This window comes from Prunus dulcis, unplaced genomic scaffold (assembly GCF_902201215.1).
Source record: "Prunus dulcis unplaced genomic scaffold, ALMONDv2, whole genome shotgun sequence".
Classification (NCBI taxonomy): domain Eukaryota; kingdom Viridiplantae; phylum Streptophyta; class Magnoliopsida; order Rosales; family Rosaceae; genus Prunus; species Prunus dulcis.
The window spans coordinates 55,197-76,474 of record NW_023010040.1 but is presented as its reverse complement, the minus strand read 5'-3'; the positions used below and the strand labels follow the sequence as shown (position 1 = coordinate 76,474).

General features: G+C 40.2%; 2 protein-coding genes and 1 non-coding gene across 3 annotated transcripts; all 3 read right to left on the bottom strand.

Moving 5' to 3' along the window:
- Positions 1-11,909: 11,909 nt before the first annotated feature.
- Positions 11,910-12,857, bottom strand: LOC117612655. The gene has a single exon (XM_034341331.1). The coding sequence runs from the start codon at positions 12,855-12,857 to the stop codon at positions 11,910-11,912; it is 948 nt and encodes a 315-aa protein (XP_034197222.1).
- A 3,153-nt stretch (positions 12,858-16,010) lies between these two features.
- On the bottom strand, positions 16,011-17,900 carry LOC117612654. The gene has a single exon (XM_034341330.1). It carries the CDS (start codon positions 17,898-17,900, stop codon positions 16,011-16,013), a length of 1,890 nt encoding a protein of 629 aa, XP_034197221.1.
- A 2,840-nt stretch (positions 17,901-20,740) lies between these two features.
- On the bottom strand, positions 20,741-20,847 carry LOC117612656. Its single transcript, XR_004583497.1, has one exon. It is a non-coding gene; the product is annotated as a small nucleolar RNA R71 (small nucleolar RNA).
- Between the last annotated feature and the right edge of the window lie 431 nt (positions 20,848-21,278).

The window sequence follows — 21,278 nt, the reverse complement described above, 5'->3', positions numbered from 1 at the left end:
TTTTGGGGAAGAAGAAAGAGATCACAGAGAATGTATGAGGGAGAGAACGTTGCTCTCTTAGAAACTTGTAGATGATTGTATTCATATTCCACTATGCATGTATGTAAGTGTGACTGAGAGAAGAATCTAATTCTCTAACTGATTTACAAAAGTTATTCAATCCTAGCCTTTGATTCTATCATCCTATGAGATGATCCCACTTGTCATGATCTGATACTTAGATCCTAGGCTAGCTAAGAGACCACTTGGACTATGATCCAATGGCTCAAATTACATTAAGAAAAAATAAAGCTTATAGACTGAAACATAGACAGAACTTTGTAACTTTGGCTCCAAGGCATTCAGCTTAAGGGACAAATCTTAAAAAGAAAGAAAAATTAGGTATTAGAGATAAGTACATTTATTAATTAGTATTTGAGATATTCGATATTTTTGTTTGGATTTTAATATTTAGGAAAAAAATTATTATTTTAAATTAAGCTAAAGAAGAGGCCCAAATTCGTTGTCCTGTCTAAATTACAAAGTTAAAATGTAATTTTACATTTTTTGTTTAAAAACGTGACCAAAATTAGATCTCTCTCATCAATCTCTCTCTGCTGGAAGTTGAGGTTAACCTCACGGGAGTTTAGTTCCTCGACCTCGCCGACTCCACAACCTCCTCATCTCTCTTCGGCCGCTCTTTGCAGGAGATCAAGATAAACAAGATGGCTGTAGGCAGAGTTTTTGTTCCTAACAAAACGTTGGTCTCCTCTCCCAAGTTTCCAACAGGTTGTTTTCCTCTCCCAAGTTCCCAACAACCAAGAAGGCGTGCTCTCCTCTCTCAGGTAACCAAGGTACAACATTCCTTTTCCCAAATTGATTATTCTTTTCTTTGCCCAAATTGATCATTTTTTTTCTTTGCCCAAATTGTTTCTTCACTCTTTACAACTTATTCTTTCCTTTGCCAAGGCCAAAATGTGTGCTCTCTCTGATCCTCTCCACTCCACGCCACACCATCTCTCATATTACAAAGTACTAGGAATTTCAAGCCATGAAATGATTGCAAGAAGAAACAAAGAAAATCAGAAGGTGAATCCCTAATTTGTCAATGCTTTCCATATATTATTTGTTTTTAGTAGAAATTTTCATATATTATTTTTGTACTTATTTTACTAGACTTTTTTGCTAGTTGATGATTGTATTTGCTTGAGTTCTTGATTGCTGCTTGTTGATGATGGTACCTGCTTTATTATTATTATTTTTTTATCTTCAATTTTCTTTTGTATGCAACATAGATGTAAGTGATGCCACTAAATATTATTTTTATTTAATTTTTGGATTTTAAAATTTTAAAATTTGTTATTTTACTTGTACATATAAGGTCTCATCAGTTTTCTTTGCACATATGAGAACTTTTGGTTTTTCTAGAAACTGCAATATATTTTTCGATCTTCTTCTTCTATTGCATTATTCATATTTTGATGTGAAGCTCAATGTTTCTACTGATGAGGTATGTCTTTCGAAGTTAATGAAAATTATGCAATTGTTTCATTAGTGGATATTCCTTTACAACTGTCATTCAATGCTTGTTTTCATGAAGTTTTTGGGTTGTTGTTTTGTTAGTGTTGTAGTAGATTGATCAGAAATTGCAAGGCAGTTTCTTGTTCCATATTTCTATTTTAGAATAATTTTTGCTAGTCTATGGGAATATTATGATTGTTCATCGACTTCAATGTGCTTTGAACTTAGTTTTAGTACTTTAATCATGGCTTTGCCATTTGGTTTCTATGCAAATATGAGCAGATGTTTTGTCATTGTAAGAACCCAAAACAAAATATCTAAAAAGAAAGAAAATATCTAAAAAGTAAGGAAAATATCTTTTAGCGAAAAGACAATTTTGCCCTTGTATTATTTAATGGGGAAAATTTTGACTTTTTAATCGAGAAAGAATTTGGGAATTCCGCTTGTGCCATTGCGTAGAGCACGGCAAAAGGAGTCCGTAGACACGGAGTGGGCCCGAATCGGAGTTGTAACAAAAGAGTTATGGTCAAAAGAGTCCCAGTGGCATAACCGTAAATATTTCGAAGTTGCATCTATATAAACCCAGCAGCTCTTTCTCTCTCTGCGCGAATCGGGCCGCCGCCTTCCAGAGGCAGCTGGTGCCGCCTCCGAGCACCAATGGCCGCGGGACCGATGGCGTTGGAACCACCATCGAGTCCCCTACCTTTTCCAACCGATCTCCACCCTTGGGCCGTCCGGAGCTGATCGGAAAACCATGTTTTCCGACGGAGGTTCGTCCGAAGCTACCCAAACTTCCAGCTCGAAATTCTCCTTCATTTCTCCACCAAATCGATCGAGTAAGGTATGGTTTCGCAACTATTTTTCGTGTTCTAGCTGATGGGTATATGGGTCTCGATCGATTTTAGCTTTAAGGGGTTCGATTTTCGACTTGAAGTTTGGCCGAAACTTCGGCCGCTCGGAACTACTGTTTCGGGTCACTTTTTGGGGTATGTCCAAGAACAAAAGTGACTCCAAATGGGGTATTTTACCTAGGGTTGGAGTTTGGAGTCTTGGTTCCGAGATGTTTCGGCCACCCGAAATCGCTTAAGACACCCAAATCTGACCTCGCGTGCTGGGACGCGTGGGTGAGGGTGGTGAAGTAATTCTGTACAGTTTTGAGATCCTCGAGTCATCACGAGTGCGTGGGATTTCGCGGATCTCGATTCGGAGTCCGTTTGAGCCCCGAACGGATTTTCCATATTGCGCGATCCGTGGGTACAGTGTCGTTAAATAATCGGATCGCGCTGAATTTCGGATATATCGGTCTACACGATGTGAGGATCGTGTAGGATCTGACGGATTGCGAATCGGAGTCCCGGATACTCCGGAATCGCGAACCCTGGGGCTAGGGTTTGGATTTTCAGCGATAACGCGATTTTGGCTAATCCGACCGTCCGTTTCGGACTAAAATCGCAGAACATGGTTCCTTCTCTGTAAGGAACCTTCAGAGGAGCCCAGATCGGCCATCGGAGATCGTGGACCCACGGGGTCCCGGATCGGCCGATCTGGCAGATTACCGCTTATTGAGGTTTCGGGTCTATTAAGGCCGGTCTAACTGTCCAAAAAGCTAAGGTGGGCATAGGAGTAACCTGAAACGAGTGAACGTATTTCTAGGAGCCGGGGGCAGGGTGTTTGGTTGAAATTCTTTTTATTCAGCAGTTTATTAATTTAATCTTTATGGGTAATCAGGCACCAGGAGCCCGACAGGATTGCAAAAGAGACATTCGAAGGGTCAAAGTAGCTCGGACCATCTGTGAGTGGACCTTCTTTCCTAAGTCAGATTTCATAAATGATTTGATGTGCTTTTATATAAATAAGTTTTATAAATGAGTTATATTGATTTTATATAAATAAGTTTTTAGAAATGAATTTATTTGAATAAGTTTCTTTATTTGGTCTTTGAGTAAGTTTTATTATGTTTCTGAACATGATCAGTACAGTAACAGTTCTATAAATCTGTGCTGCTTATTTATAAGTTATAGAAACAGAGTTTGAGGTTGAAATTAGATGAGACAGCAGCACAACCTGAGATTTTAGTTTTAATCGGATTTTCTAAAAGAAATCTATTTTTAAACCCACCTCGTACCCATTTTCTTTATGGTGATTACCCAGAGTCGGACCGATGTCTACGGACATCCAGTCTGATTATAGTTCAGTCAGTGCACTTGACTTTGCCTCACGAGTTTCGGGGACGCTCGAACCGTGAGTGCCAAGATTTGCGGCTCGGCAAACTTGGTGTCCCGAGACTTGCCAGGATTGCGGCTCGGCTGACTCTGTGTCCCCGAGACCTGCCAGGATTGCGGATCAGGCTGACTACGGTCTCCTGCATCCTGCCAGAGCGACTCGAGTTGACTTGGTGTCATCGAGGAATCTGCCGGCGGGACAGATTGATCATAGTCCCCAGATTTCGCCAGTTTGCGGCTCGGGTAGCCTGTGTGACGCCCGAGACCTGTCAGGGAATTGACGGTTATGACAGGGGTACAAATAGGTGGTATTTTCAAAGGATTTTGGTTTTACCGTATTTAATTATGACCTTCAGTTATTTTACATCAGCTTCTCCGCTTTTTCAGGCATTAATACATTTATACAGTTTGTTCAGTTATACAAGGTTTGAGTACAGTGCTTATATACAAATTTGATTTTAGTGTTTTATACAACCTTGATTTCAGTGCTTTTGAATAAAATTTATCGAGTTTGATTATGATTTATATGGAATGCTTTAAGTTTAGTAAGCTTTAAATGGAAGGTGCGTATTCAGTTTATTTAACAATTTCTATAGAGAGGGTTATTTTGATTATTAAACTGTTGTCAAGAATTCTTATGTTGGTCCACTCACATCTTCAAACTGTTTTCACCCCCAGGCTGTAGACGTACGCGGGATCCACCACCGGGCCACTCATAACCTCCGCGCTTCAAGGCAGGTAGAGTTTATAGAAAATCCCTGAAACCTTGAAATTTAGAAAATGCTCTGATATCTCGTTGAAACTGAAAAACTGGAGTTGGGATTTTGTTATTTGAATTATTCTGGCAGTTGGTGTGGATTATTTGAATGTTTAACATGTGAAAAGTTTTGGGAATGGTCAAAATACAGGAGAGACTCTGCCGAATTTTGGGCAGAAGTCTAAGGGAATTTTAAAGAAGAGTTGAAGCAAGAAGGGTAAAAAGGTCCCTTGTGCCCGACATTCGCCAGGTGTCGGATACGCACGGGACTTGGCTCGAATTCCAAAGTGGAAATTGGGTCGGGTCCTGTCACCAACTCTGGGTAATCACCAAAGAAAATGGGTACGAGGTGGGTTTAAAATAAATTCCTTTAAAAAAAGAAAATCTCATTAATAACTGAAATCTCAAATTGTGCTGCTATTTCAACTGATTCCAATCTCAAACTCTGTTTCTATAACTGGTAAATAAGCAGCACAGATTTATAAAACTATTACTGTACTAATCATGTTCAAAACCACAATCAAGTTTACTCAAGATCAAATAAAGAACTTTATTCAAATAAACTCATTTATATAAAATCAATATAAAATCACTTATGAAATCTTACTTATAGAAAGTTCTCTATATAATTCATTTATATAAAATAATTCGTGAAAGAAAGTCCACTCACAGATGGTCCGAGCTAATTTGGCCCTTTGAAGGTTCCTCCTGCTGATCGGCTGGACCTCTGATGCCTGATTATCCATCAATAATAAATTAATAAACTGTTGAATAAAAGAATTTCAATTAAACACCCTGCCCCGGCTCCTAGAAATACGTGCGTTCAAATCCAAGTTACTCCTGAACCCATATTAGCCTTTTCAGACACTTGGACCAGTTTCAAAAGGTCCGACGCTCAGCTAAGCGATCCACTGCCCGATCGGCCGACCCGGGACCCCGTGGGTCCACGACCTCCGATGGCCAATCTGGGCTTCCCTGAAGGTTCCTTACAGAAAGGGGACCATGTTTTACGAGTTTGGTCCAAAACGGACGGTCGGATTGGCCAAAATCGCGTTATCGCTTAAAATCCAAACCCTAGCCCCAGGGTTCGCGATTCCGGAGTATCCGGGACTCCGATTCGCAATCCGTCGAATCCTACGTGATCCTGAAATCACGTAGACCGACATATCCAAAATTCAGCGCGATCCAACGATTAAACGACACTGCACCCACGGATCGCGCGATATGGAAAATCCGTTCGGGGCCCAAACGGACTCCGAATTGAGATCCGCGAAATCCTACGCACTCGTGACGACACGAGGGTCACAAAACTGCACAGGATTTCATCACTACCGTCGCCCACGCGCTCCAGCTCGCGCGGGCAGCTTTGGGTGTCTAAAGCGATTTCGGGTGGCCGAATAATCTCGGAACCAAGACTCCAAACTCCTACCCTAGGTAAAACACCCCATTTGGAGTCACTTTTGTTCTTGGACCATCCCCAAACAGTGACCAGAAATAGTAGTTTCGAAGGGCCTAAGTTTCGGCCAAACTTCAAGTCGAAAATCGAACCCCTTAATGCTAAAATCGATCGAAGCCCATGTACCCATCAGCTAGAACACGAAAAATAGTTGAGAAACCATGCCTTACTCGATCGATTTGGTGGAGAAACGAAGGAGAATTTCGAGCTGGAAGTTTGGGTAGCTTCGGACGAACCTCCATCGGAAAACACGATTTTCCGGCCAGCTCAGGGCGGCCCCGGGGTGGAGGTTGGTCAGGTAGCGACGGCGACACGGAGGCGGACCCGTAGGTACCCACGGCGGAGATCGGCTCAGCCTGTGGTGGCCGAGCCGTCGCTTGGAAGGCGAACGGTCACACTGCTGGGCGACGCGAGGGAGAGAGATAGAGGAAGGAGAGAGAAAGTGACGGGGAGAAGAGAGAGAGGGGGTATAAAATCTGACTTTTTGGCCAAATTACCATTTTGCCCTTCGCAGTTTTTAGACCATAACTTCTTCGTTACGGCTCCGATTCGGATCTACTCTGTGTCTACGAACTCCTTTCGTCGTGCTCTACGCAATGGCGTAAGCGAAATTCCCAAATTCTTTCTCAATCAAAAAAATCAAATTGTCCCCCATTAAAATATGCGAGGGCAAACTTGTCTTTTTGCAAGAAGGTATTTTCCTTACTTTTTAGATATTTTCTTCTTTTTTAGATATTTTGTTTTGGGCTCTTACAATTGATATGGATGATAATGATTTTGGTGATTTTGGTTCCGATCCGTATGAGTTTGCCAATGTGATTGGGGATGGAGATCAACCAGTGTGCCCTGGTTGTAGAAAATACACGAAGTTATCGGCATTAGTGAAGTTGTATAATTTGAAGGCAAAACATGGGATGAGTGATGTCTGTTTTACATAATTATTGATACTTCAAGGCGATTTGCTTCCAGAAGGAAATACAATACCAACCTCTATGTATGAGGCTAAAAAGATTTTGTGTGCATTGGGGCTGAGTTATGAGAAAATGCACGCATGCCCCAATGATTGCATCTTGTATAGGAAGGAGTATGAGGATTCAACTAATTGTCCTACTTGTGGTATCTCAAGGTGGAAGGAAGGCAAAGATTCAATCTTGATAGAGGGTGTGCCAGCGAAGGTGGTGTGGTATTTTCCTCCAATTCCAAGGTTTAAAAGGATGTTTCAATCATATGAGACAGCTAAGAGTTTGACTTGGCATGCTGCTAGAAAATCAATTGACGGTAAAATGCTCATCCGGCTGATTCCCCGTCTTGGAAACTTCTTGATGATAAATGTCCTGAGTTTGGTAATGAGCCGAGAAACTTGAGATTGGCTCTTTCATCTGATGGATTCAATCCCCACAGTTCTCTAAGTAGCAGATATAGTTGTTGGCCGGTTATCTTAGTTACATATAATCTCCTCCATGGCTGTGCATGAAACGAAAGTTCATGATGTTAACCTTATTGATTTCCGGTCCTAAACAACCCGGAAATGATATAGACGTCTACTTGGAGCCTTTGATTGACGATTTAAAATCTTTGTGGGTTGGGATTAGAGGAGTGTATGATGCACATAATGGAGAATACTTTACACTCAAAGCTGCATTAATGTGGACAATTAATGATTTCCCCGCCTATGGAAACTTATCTGGTTGTGTTGTTAAAGGATATAAAGTTTGTCCAATATGCGGCGATGATACACCTAGTCACAGGTTGAAAAATGGCCACAAAATTTGTTACATTGGGTATAGAAAATGGTTACCAATCAATCATCCATATAGGAGGCAACGTGCAGCTTTTAATGGGAAACCTGAATATGGCATACCTCCCGAGCCATTAACCGAGAAGAAGTGCTGCATATGGTTGAAAATGGTGACAGAGTTTGTTGGAAGAAGAAATCAATATTCTTTGATCTCGAGTATTGGAAATACCTTCCCGTGAGGCATGCCCTAGATGTTATGCACATTGAGAAGAATGTTTGCGATAGTATCATTGGTACATTGCTGGAGATCCCTGGAAAAAATAAAGATGGGATTGTGTTGTTAAAATGTTAACTCGCAATTGTACGGGCCAATTAGTAGTATAGCAAGACAAGTACGAGGTCGTACCCACGAGGACTGAGAAGTTAAAATTAGTTATGTACTTAGATTACCAAATTCAAGAAAGTAGGAGATTAAGTCTAAAACAGAATTTAAAGCAAGAGTGGTTGTAATTGTTGAACAAATGAGGCAAAACGAAATTTCAAACAAAAGCAAGGTGAACAAATGAGGCAAAACGAAATTTCAAACAAAAGCAAGGTGAACAAATGTAACAAAGAGTACTTTTGTAGGTTGGAAAACAGATTGGGAGACTAGGGCATTCAATTCACCATAACAATTCAATTCTGGGTTATAAGGAGTCAAGTGACAAGTCTCATTCAGATTCAAAGATTGATTCTAGCTAAAGTATGATTAGGCCATGGTGTCTGGTCCGAACCTTGTGCTCCTAATTCACTAACTTGATCATTTGTTGTCTAATCTAAATTAAGCATTAGGAACCCATTAAGCATAGAAGAACAATTTAAACAACCAAGCATGTATCTAATCCCTTTTGTCGAATGTCCATACATACTTTTCTTATTCATAGTTCAATTCAAATCAAAGCATGGTGTCTACTCTTGATTCAAACCAAGGTAGCTAATATACAAGTTCTAATGGTGATCAATCATCCAAACAAGCATATTAACTGATAAGCATAAAGAATAGGAATATGAATCATGAATCGAACTTGAAACTCAAAACTTCAACTTATAAACCCAGAATATTCATGTTAGGTTACATCATAGCCCTAGTTATGAATTTAGCTACTCATAATGGAAATGAAACTTAAGCAAAAATGAGAAAACATATTGAATGCAATAAGAGTAGAGAAACCCAATTCTGAAGTTGCTTGTGGTTTCCAAGGCTTCTCCAAGTGCTTCTCCACATCTAATTCTACTCCAAGAACTTTCTCATGTCTAGAGTATGGCAACTAAAGAGGTGATTTGGGGTGAGTTTGGGTGGTTGGTGATGGCAGAGAAAGAACAAATTCGTAGGAAATGGAAGGAAGGCTTGTTGGAGTTGTTTTTCTGATTTTGGGCTGAATGAAGTGATATAGGATGGCTTGAGTGAATTATTGGTGAATGGAGTGACTCCTCTGCACTTGAGTAGCTGACACACCTCCCTTAATTGCTCCCTTAATTGCTCCCTCAATTGCTCCCTCAATTGCTCCCTCAATTGCTCCCTTAATTGCTCAACATGTCAGGTCTAAAGTCAAGGAAAGACCTCCCTTAATTGCTCCCTCAATTGCTCAACATGTCAGGTCTAAAGTCAAGGAAAGCTGTGGTGAGTCACATGGCTCAAAGAAAGTATCCAAGGCTCAACAACTGGAAAATTCAATCCTGAGCTTGGTGTGCATATGGGCTCACGAATTGGGCTCAACTTAATTATCTGATGCATTTGAGTAGTCCATCTTGAAGTTCAGACTCTCATCTTTCTAACAACATATTATTTGGGCCAATCCAAGTTCGGAGAAAGATGTTAAGGCCGAAATGAGTTGCTAACCCAGTCTGCTCGTTTTTGCACCATTTTGCATCTTTTCTTATCCAAAGACACCATTGTTACGTAAGGCCCAATGAACTGAATGATAAACAGAAAAGGGATTAAAAGCACACATTTGACTCAATAACATGACCAAATCATAAGCAAGAAGGGTACAAAATGATATACAATTGTGAACTGATCAAATACCCCCAGACCTAGATTTTGCTAGTCCTCGAGCAAAACAAAAGAGAATAAAGTTGAAAACAAAACAAGAAGTTAACTAAACCACTTATGTAGGTAACTCGATTGCAATGTGCATATGCAACAAGCCTTTAAACCTCTCGGCATCCCTAATTGGAAGAGTTGTGTCTCCTGAGGGTTTAACAGAAACGATACCCACAAACGTTTTACTGACTCTCTAACACCAAAAGGTTAGAAAACTAACTTTGAAAATAACTAATGAAAGAAAACTTTAATCATGCATCCAACACCATAGAGTTACCAAGATAGATGATCAATAAGTGTGTAAAGTGGAAGCTATAGCTCAAAGGCACACGGCTTCAAAGTAAACATACTCAAATCTCGAAGGAAGAACATGCTTCAACTCTAATTCTCACATCTAGCACTCAATCACTCAGGACCTATGGTTTTATTCTCTCAAACAAGCATAAGTGAGTGTATGAAAATAGAAGCACAATATTTGGTTAGATCTCATGAAGGGAGTCAAATACTAAGGATAGAGATACACACATACATACCAGCACCCATGAATACATCCTCAAAGATCAGCTAGGTCTTTCACAAGGTTGTAATGAAAGGCTAAGGTTAAGGGAAGTGGAAGAATTGGAAGGAACACAACTAACTTAAGAACATACCAAGGTTGCATTCTTCATTGATCTGCAAGGTGTCATTGATTTAGAATGGTATGGCTGCAACTTCATAGCATCATCCGGCATAGACTTTATATTTCACATTTAGATCAAATCGAAACACTTTCTCTTTATCTTTCTTTTTTTTTTTTTTTTTTTTTTTTTTTTTTTTTTTTTTTTTTTTTCTGCATAGATTCGCACCAATTTACATTTGGGCATGTGGCAGCAACCTCCTTGCTTCAAACTTTATCTTGGCACACCTTGGTATATTTCTAAGCTATAGGGTATGGCTATAATAGGTTAAATATCTCTTATTGAGATACAAAGTTAGGGGAATTATGAGGGTGATAGAAGAAAAAGGCTTGTAGTGTTTGGCTGCAAGAGAGCTGATGGAACACACGAATGGGTAGGGTGAAAAGAAAGCACATAAAATGGTTATACACGCAGAGCCTAGCATCACTTCAATGAGTTCATTCATGGGTGAGAGCATGCACCTGAGATCTGCAAAGAGAATCATCCTTAGTATTCAACCAAAATGGGACAATGAGATCATTTAGACTGAATTGAAGAAAATAAGTAGAGATGAGGAATAGAAACACTTTAAACCCTCTCAAGAAAGCAATTAGGCTCTAAATAGCTCACTAGGGTAGTCTCCACTATTTTCCTTCAAGAATCTGAGCATGGTACTTTAGCCACCAGAATTCTAAGAGCAAAAGCTTTGTGAAGTGTAAAATTTCTGATATGAAAATCTCAATGGCAGCTCTATAGCATTGGTTGTATGAAAGTGACAAGCGAACGAAAATTGTAAACACAAATGAACAAAAATTGAAAACCTCCCCCCCCAGACCTGAATTGAACATTGTCCTCAATGTTAAAGCATAACAAGGATGAGTGAGAACATGTGAATAATAAGGGGAAAGTTTAAGACAAAGTATTAGAGAATCTCCCTCTTGATGCAATTAGGTCGACCGCTGCCAAGCACCTTATTCTTCAACACATGGGTTGCCTCCCAAGAAGCGCCTTAGTTAATGTCTTGGCAAGACATTATGCCATTAGCTAACTTGATTGTACGAAGGGAAGATGATCCACCACATGACCAGTTTGAATTCAAACTGACATTCCCTCATAGAATGGCTTTAAACGTTGTCCATTTACTTTGAAAGTCGAGCCATCTTTAGGATTTTGAATCTCCCCAGCTCCATAGGGAGATACATTGACCACGGTGAATGGGCCAAGCCACCTAGACTTCAATTTTCCTGGAAAGAGACGCAAACGTGAGTTAAACAAAAGAACCGACATACCTTTGGTGAATTCTTTCCGTTGAATGTTCCTGTCATGGTAACTCTTGGTACGTTCTTTGTATAGCTTTGCATTAAGTTCTAGTTTTGGTGGGGTGATAATGGATGGCTCCAATTTTGTGGAGGATGATGCAAGAGGCTCAAGTGGTGGCCTACAGGATGGTGGGTATGGCTGAAACACTTCTAAGGCAGCCATCACTTCTTGGAACTCTTATTCAAAGAGATCTTCCTCTTCTTGTGTTAGGACCGCTTCCAAAGCCTCATTAGACTTTTTCTGCACAATTTTAGAAGAAACCTCATGATCCACAACATCAATTGAAAAACAAGTATCAAGAGTGATAGAAGGTTGAGACAGAGCATCAAACACTTTAAATTCAACATTTTCACCCAAAACAGTCATGGAGAGGGTGCCATCTTTCACTTTGATGATTGTGTCTGCAGTGGCCATGAATGGTCGCCCGAGGAGAATGGGATCAACACGGCCTACATATGGGTTATCCTCCATATCCATCACTACAAAATCAGCCGGAAGAATGAGTGTATTAACTTGAACTAAAATATCTTCTACAATACCTCTTGGATATTTGATGGAATGATCAGCTAGTTCAAGACGAATTGAGGTTTTCTTTATCCCTTCTAAGCCAAGCGCTTGATAAACTGAATATGGCATTACATTGATGCTTGCTCCCAAGTCCAACATGGCTCTTCCAACCGCCTTATCTCCAATGTTAATGGGAATGTTAAAGCTGCCAGGATCTTCTAGTTTTGGTGGAAGCTTCCTTTGCAACACAGCACTCACATTCTTGTTGAGCTTTACTTCTTCACTTGGAGTAAATTTGAGCTTGTGAGTCATCAAGTGATTGATGAACTTTCCATATGCAGGAATCTGTTTAACAACATCAAGCAAGGGCAAATTGATATTAACTTTACTTAAAATATCATAAATCTCTTTAAAAGCCTTATCTTGATTTGCTTTCTTCAAACGGCCTGGAAATGGAATCGGTGGAATGTATGGAGGAGGTGGGATGTATCTATCTTGATGAAGATGTGATGGCACAAATTTGTCATCTCTTTTATGCAATTGAAATGGATTGGGTTCCTGAGAATCAGATTTGGCCTTAGGAGCAGATTGGGACGTTTTGGGTTGTTCTCCTTCCATAGCTGTGGTTTCTGTTGAGCCAATAGCACCACACACGCACTCGAATTGGGGGGTTTTGTTGTTGAAATGAAAAGAAGAAGGTGAAATGGAAGTACTCGAAATTAAACACTAGCAGCAATCAACAAGTTGTGAAACAATGATTGAGAGATGTTAGAGCCTTGAAATCCACCACTAGTTTTCCTATCCAAGTTATGAATGCATAGAAATTGACTCAAGCTTCATCAACAATAGATTATCGCATACAAGCCTATGGTATCTAGGTGCAGGATGCATGATCCTCCTAAGGCATGTGATTATGCATGGTATCTACACAACACGTGATCTCTAATATGCAACCTAAGCATGGTATCTACTTAGAATAAAGCATACAAGAGTCATTAAGCTCCTTGAGAATATGATAATCACACAAGTCCTAGAACATGGTATCTGTCCTAGTCAACTTATGGTTATTACCCCCTTGAATGATTCTTAGGCCATTCATGTGTTGCTTGTGAAAGGAGAGTAGAATTGGTGAATCTAAACCCCTTCCCAACCTGTGCTAGATGCATAAAATCCTAGTTAGCTACTCCAAGAAAACATACATCAAGCACATAATAAACTGGAGATTAACAACTTGATAATAAAAGCAAGGAAATCAATTAACTATAAAATCATCCATAACATTGAATATTCATGACTAGGGCTTCATCCTAAGCCCTAACTAAATGGATTAGCTAGACATAACTATGAATACAGAAAATAAGAAATACATAGATAGGGTAAAGAGAGGAGAAGAACTAGATGATGGCAGCAAGGAAGTTCCAGGACAGCTCCAAGCTCCCTTGACAGCTCCAAGCTCTCTTCTCTCTTTGTGGTGAATGTGTGTATGAGAGTATGGATTATGTAAATGTGTGTGTCTGACTTCCTCCCTGAATGAGTGTGCAAACTCTCTATTTATAGAGTGAATTTCGAGCTCCCCTTTGGCTGGTGAAGCACACTTCTCTTAGCTGCTCCCAACTGCTCCAGCTGCCCCATACTTGGCTGCCCATGCTTGTCTGCCCATGCTTGTCTGCCCATGCTTGGCTGCCCATGCTTGCTTGACCATGCTTGTCTACCCATGCTTGTCTACCCATGCTTGTCTACCCATGCTTGTCTGCAGCTGACAAATACATGTGTGGCTGCCCATGCTTGGCACATGGCTCTAGGGATGTAGTCACATTAAAAGTGATGGCAGCCAACATGACATTTCTGTGGACTTAGTTCAGTCTTTGATGTGCTGAGGGGTCCAGATATATCCAATTGGGCTGAAATTTTGATATGTTATAGTAGACACCCATTGGAACAACTTCTATCAAGGATGTCTCCTCATCCACCCTGTGTAAGTTGCTGAAATGAGGCCTGCAAGATGACCCACGAAACTGGACTGACAAGGAGTGTGGCTCAAATTGGTTTTGTCTTTAAGCTCATATTCCTCTTGTGCCACTCAGCCCTTAACATGCATGAATTGTATCAAATGTCATCCCCTTGCTGTCTTAACCTATAAAACACACAAACAAAGGTAAGAGACTGAAAATAAAGAGAAGCTAAACAAAATTACTAAGCAAAGAAGGCATGCAAATGTGTGAAATTATGACCTTATCAAATACCCCCAAACTTAGATTTTGCTAGTCCTCAAGCAAAACAAAATAAAACTACAATTTAGGAAACAGGAAATAAGCAACTAGCCTTCCAAACAATATCCTCAAAGAATCACAGCATTGGCCCCAAAGAAACACAACAATCACAATCTAAGTTCCACACATGATTCAAGAGAAAGCAAAGCTCACAATGACACCCTTAAGTGTAGTGTGTGAATGCCAAATCAGAACAACACCTGCAACTCAGAAAAGTACATGCGCACACACTTCTATCAAAATCAAGAATTCCAAACCCCATAAGCTCATTATCAAATCAGCTCTCCACAGTAATACCATACAATACCAAGGATCAAAAGGACTTTGCAAGGGTTGTAATGAGGCTTAGGGTAGTGGTTGAATGGAAGAGGGGATATGGATATATAACAACATCTTGAGAACAACTAAAGCATAGGTAAGAGCATGAGAGATGACTGAACTTTGTAACAAGCAAGGAACACATACATGAGCATATTTTGAACATACTTTCAGCACCTTCATATCTGTGTATTTGGCCTAATTTTGTGGCTCTTTACCCTAGATCACCATGATCTTCTTTTTTATAACACCCTAGGGCCGTGACTACATTGGTCACACTTCATTACCTCTTTTGATTAGTTACCAATACCCCCAAACTTATTTCTTTTCAACACTTGGGTTATGGCACTAATGATTCACTTTTGCTCCAAAAACCTTGCATTCTTTATAACTCTCTTTTGAAGATAACTTTAATTGCTCAAAGAATAAGTAAGAATAAGAACACAGAGGTTCATTATGGTAGGAATGGTTTACACAAAGAGAGGATTAACGGAGGCTCAAATGGGTTGACTAGGGATGAATACATGTAGAGGGATGGTTAGAAAAGCTCAAACGGTTCAAACATGGCCTAAATCACTTCCTAAGCATTGTATGGCAACAAAACGTCTCAAGAGATATTCAAATAAGTTCTAGAGTACGAAACCAAGATCATGAGATAAGTAGAATTGCATAACATCTCCAAGTAGCAAGAAATTGGACTAACTTGGCAAAGTGCTCAATAAGTGCAAGGATGGCATGCAAGACAGAGTTAACTCAGAACCACAAAAAGTCCTTAAACAATGACTATCAATTTCTGAGAAACCATATTTGTATTAGATCCAAGTCTTATCATAGGTGTTTGGAAGGATAACAAAACAAAACACAAAATCATGCGTTTTTGGCCATTAAACACACTCAAAATTTTAAAATTTGATAATTTGAAAGAAACTAACTAAATCCTTCCCCCCAAACTTAAATGAAACATTGTCCTCAATGTTTAGAGTGTAAGAAAAAGCAATGCCTCATAAATGAAAGGAAAGAAGACAAGGAAAGACATAACGAAAGGTTAGAGTTCAGAAAAACTCCCCTTTGAAGCGATTAGGACGCAAGCAAGCTTCCTCTCATATTCTATCTTCTCCTCGTCACCTTGGGTTGCCTCCCAAGAAGCGCTAAGTTTCACGTCTTCAGCCGGACGTCCAACTTTCTATAGTGAATGGGGGGGTTTGGGCTCAATCGACACCTCATGCAATGCAAGAGAGTTCACCAAGCTTGTTTTCCTTTTCCATTGCTTCCTTGCTGCTTTTCTTTTCCTTTCCTGTTTATGAATAGAATCACAATGAATTGTAGGAATGATTGGAATATTAACATCTCCAAATTTGGGCAGCCCCTTCTTGTGTGTGGGAATTGGAGCATTGAACATGTGGGCTGCCCCCTGCTCCTCCTTGTCTCCTTTTTTCAGCAAGCATGATTCTACTGAATAAGGAAGGCCATCAAATCTCTCTTTCCCTGAATTACCAAATACTTCAATTTGAAAACAATCTTGAACAACATTTGGCTTCAGGGCATCAAACACTTTGAAGGCCACAGTTTCTCCATTAACGGTCATGGTGAGAGTGCCTTCCTCTACATCGATCTTGGTCTTAGCAGTAGCCATGAAGGGTCGGCCAAAGATAAGGGGCAATTCATTGTCAGGAATTGGTGCTTCTTCCATCTCCAAGACTAAGAAATCAGCTGGCAAGATTAAACCTTCTACGTTCACCAAAACGTCTTCTAGAATGCCCCTGGGGTACCGAATAGTTCTATCTGCCAATTGAATGCTCACAGGTGTGGCTTGCAACTCACCAAGGTTAAGTTTCTCATAAACATGATATGGCATAAGGTTAATGGATGCACCGAGATCAAGCAAAGCTTTTGGAATCTTGAAATCACCAACAATGCAAGGTATAGAAAACGAACCTGGATCCTTTAGCTTTGGAGGCAGCTTTCTTTGTAAGACGGCACTTACCTCTTCACTCAATGCAACTTGTTCATGCTCTTTGAATCTCCTCTTTTTAGTGCATAGATCCTTCAAAATTTTTGCATACTTTGGAATCTGAGCAATAGCATTGAGCAATGGGATGTTGATTTGCACCTTTTTGAATGTTTCCATTATCTCATCCAAGCCTTGATCTTTCTTTGACTTTGATAACCTGCTGGGAAAGGGTGCAATAGGCCTAAAAGCATTAGTTGAAATTGGAACTTGATTAGTATTTGATGATACCTTAGGGCCTGTGCTCTTTCCAGGAGCATTGATGGACTGTTTGTTGGAAGCTGTGGGCTGCCCATGTGGTGGCTGAATGATCTCCACGTTTTCTCCATCTTCTTGCTCTTCATTGGCATCTCCAACCTTATTATCAACTTGTTTACCACTTCTCAAGATGTGTACTGCTTTAACTTGCTCATAATGCCTTGGATTCCCCTCCGTTTGGCTTGGAAATGTTCCGGATGCTCTATTGCTCAAGGAGGATGCAATCTGCCCAACTTGCACTTCTAGCTTGTTCACTGCATTTTGAAGGTTCTGATTGGTTTGCATTTGTTGCCCCATGAACTTCTTGAACATGTCTTGCAATTCTCCCATTTGATCACCCCTTTGCTCTTGCACTTGTTGGGGAGCTTGCTGGAATTGCCTTTGTTGTGTTTGGAATCCTGGGGGAGGTCCTTGAGATTGTTGCACATTTGGATTGTTGTTCCACCTGAAATTAGGATGATTTCTCCATCCCGGATTGTGCGTGTTTGAATAAGGATCATTTTGAGGATTCCTTGCTTGAAGGGCATTTGCTTGTTCTAGCATGTGCTCCGCAAAAGATTGGTCTTGAACTTCCACTTTGTTTCCTAGAGGGCCAGTCACTGCATGTTGAAGCAAAGAACACATAACATCAAGTTTTGCAGCAATCTCATTATTTGTACTTACCTCAGAGACCACAGCTTTCATAGGAGCTCCTCTTCTTTTATTGTGGCTCCATTGTTGAGAGTTAGCACTCAAGGATTCAAAGAGAGTAAAAGCCTCATCTGCTGTCTTGTTCATCAGTCCTTCTCCACTTGTTGCATCTACCATCATCCTTTCGAAATCAAGCAAACCCTCATAGAAAGATTGCATTTGCATCCAACTCTCTATATTGTGGTGTGGGCAAGAGCTTCTCCTTCCTTTTGTGTGAAACCAAGAATTTCCTTTCTAATCTTGTTAGTCTTTTGAGCCGGAAAGAATTTCTGCAAAAACTTATTAGAAAGCTCTTCCCAAGTATGAATTGAAGAATTAGGTAAAGAGTATAACCAAGACTTAGCTTTATCTTTTAAACTGAATGGGAATAGCCTCATCTTAATCTGCTCATCTGGATAAGGTCATAATTTCACACATTTGCATGCCTTCTTTGCTTAGTAATTTGTTTAGCTTCTCTTTATTTTGAGTCTCTTACCTATGTTTGTGTGTTTTGTAGGTTAAGACAGCAAGGGGATGACATTTGATACAATTCATGCATATTAAGGGCTGAGTGGCACAAGAGGAATATGAGCTTAAAGACAAAGCCAATTTGAGCCACACTCCTTGTCAGTCCAGTTTCGTAGGTCATCTTGCAGGCCCCATTTCAGCAACTTACACAAGTTGGATGGGGAGACATCCTTGATAGAAGTTTTTCCAATGGGTGTCTATTATAACATATCCAAATTTCAGCCCAATTGGATATATCTGTACCCCTCAGCACATCAAAGACTGAACTAAGTCCACAGAAATGTCATGTTGGCTGCCATCACTTTTAATGTGGCTACATCCCTAGAGCCATGTGCCAAGCATGGGCAGCCACACATGTATTTGTCAGCTGCAGGCAAGCATGGGTAGACAAGCATGGGCAGGCAAGCATGGGTAGACAACAAGCATGGGCAGCCAAGCATGGGCAGACAAGCATGGGCAGCCAAGTATGGGTCAGCTGGAGCAGTTGGGAGCAGCTAAGAGAGGTGTGCTTCACCAGCCAAAGGGGAGGACGAAATTGCACTCTATAAATAGAGAGTTGCACACTCATTCAAGAGGAGGGGCAGACACACACATTCACTTCATCCATTACTCTCATACACACATTCAGATTCACCACAAAGAGAGAAGAGAGCTTGGAGCTATCAAGGGAGCTTGGAGCTGTCCTGGGAACTTCCTTGCTGCCATCATCTAGTTCTTCTCCTCTCTTTATCCCATCTATGTATTTCTTATTTTCTGTATTCATAGTTATGTCTAACTAATCCATTTAGTTAGGGCTTAGGATGAAGCCCTAGTCATGAATATTCAATGTTATGGATGATTTTATAGTTAATTGATTTCCCTGCTTTTATTATCAAGTTGTTAATCTCCAGTTTATTATGTGCTTGATGTATGTTTTCTTGGAGTAGCTAACTAGGATTTTATGCATCTAGCACAGGTTGGGAAGGGGTTTAGATTCACCAATTCTACTCTCCTTTCACAAGCAACACATGAATGGCCTAAGAATCATTCAAGGGGTTAATAACCATAGGTTGACTAGGACAGATACCATGTTCTAGGACCTGTGTGATTATCATATTCTCAAGGAGCTTAATGACTCTTGTATGCTTTATTCTAAGTAGATACCATGCTTAGGTTGCATATTAGAGATCACGTGTTGTGTAGATACCATGCATAATCACATGCCTTAGGAGAATCATGCATCCCGCACCTAGATACCATAGGCTTGTATGCGATAATCTATTGTTGATGAAGCTTGAGTCAATTTCTATGCATTCATAACTTGGATAGGAAAACTAGTGGTGGATTCCAAGGCTCTAACACCTCTCAATCATTGTTTCACAACTTGTTGATTGCTGCCAGTGTTTACTTTCGAGCACTTTCATTTCACTTTCTTCTTTTCATTTCAACAACAAAACCCCCCATTTCGAGTGTGTGTGTGGTGCTAGGATTCTGTCCTAGACCTTGAGTGCAAGAGGCATTGTTGAATTCGACCTTGCCTTTAGCTAGTTAGTCAGTTTCTTTGTTTTATGTTTTTCTAGCATTCTAAGTAATTTAACTTGGAACCAAGTTACCATTCTCCGTGGGATCGACCTCATATTTACATAAGCTATACTATAAATGGTTCGTGCACTTGCGAGAATTAAAGTTGCTGTTTTTAATAACTCATTTTAGTTGTTAAGAATTGGCTCAACAAGTTTTTGGCGCCGTTGCCGGTGATTCGGTAACGATGGTGCTATAGTTAGATTACTTTGATTGTTTTGTTTTTGTTTGTTTCATTTGTTTCTTTTCATTGGTTTTTCTTTTAGTATTCAGTTTTTGTATTTAGTTGTTATCTCCATTGAAAGCACTGAATTGACTTCCTTGGTGTGTGCATGTCCGAATCTGACCAGGAGCAAAGTTCTCCTGAGCCACTTTCACCAAGAACTGCTGCTGTACGTGCTGGTTTGAGGAGGAATTATAGTTCTTCAAGCGCTGAATCTAAAAGTTACGAATCTGAAGGTTCAAGCAACATGGCAGAGATTCCGAACAACAACAATGATGAAGGAGGTGGTGTGCTTGTTGTCCAACCAAGAAAACCCCTGCGTGAGTTTTCCATTCCCAAAGTCACCGATCAACCTTCATGCATTGTCTATCCTCAACTCACAGCTGACAGGTTTGAGCTTAAAAGTGGTATGATTCATCTTCTTCCAACTTATTATGGTAATACCACTGAGGATCCTTATATGCATATTAAGCAATTCTTTGAAATATGTGCTACGATCAAAATTCAAAACCTTGATGATGAGCAAATTAAGATGAGGCTATTCCCATTCAGTTTAAAAGATAAAGCTAAGTCTTGGTTATACTCTTTGCCTAATGCTTCAATTCATACTTGGGAAGAGCTTTCTAATAAGTTTTTGCAGAAATTTTTTCCGGCTCAAAAGACTAACAAGATTAGAAAGGAAATTCTGGGTTTCACACAAAAGGAAGGAGAAGCTTTTCATGAATGTTGGGAGAGGTACAAGGAGATGATAAGTTCTTGCCCACACCACAACATAGAGAGTTGGATGCAAATGCAATCTTTCTATGAAGGTTTGCTAGATTCTGAAAGGATGATGGTAGATGCAACAAGTGGAGAAGGACTGATGAACAAAACAGCAGATGAGGCTTTTACTCTTTTTGAATCCTTGAGTGCTAACTCTCAACAATGGAGCCACAATAAAGGAAGAGGAGCTCCTATGAAAGCTGTGGTCTCTGAGGTAAGTACAAATAATGAGATTGCTGCAAAACTTGATGTTATGTGTTCTTTGCTTCAACAGGCAGGGACTGGCCCTCTAGGAAACAAAGTGGAAGTTCAAGACCAATCTTTTGCAGAGCACATGCTAGAACAAGCAAATGCCCTTCAAGCAAGGAATCCTCAAAATGATCCTTATTCAAACACGTAAAATCCGGGATGGAGAAATCATCCTAATTTCAGGTGGAACAACA

Coding starts and splice junctions, on each gene's coding strand:
- LOC117612654 (XM_034341330.1), bottom strand. CDS start 17,900: ATGGTAGATGCAACAAGTGGAGAAGGACTGATGAACAAGACAGCAGAT.
- LOC117612655 (XM_034341331.1), bottom strand. CDS start 12,857: ATGGAAGGAGAACAACCCAAAACGTCCCAATCTGCTCCTAAGGCCAAA.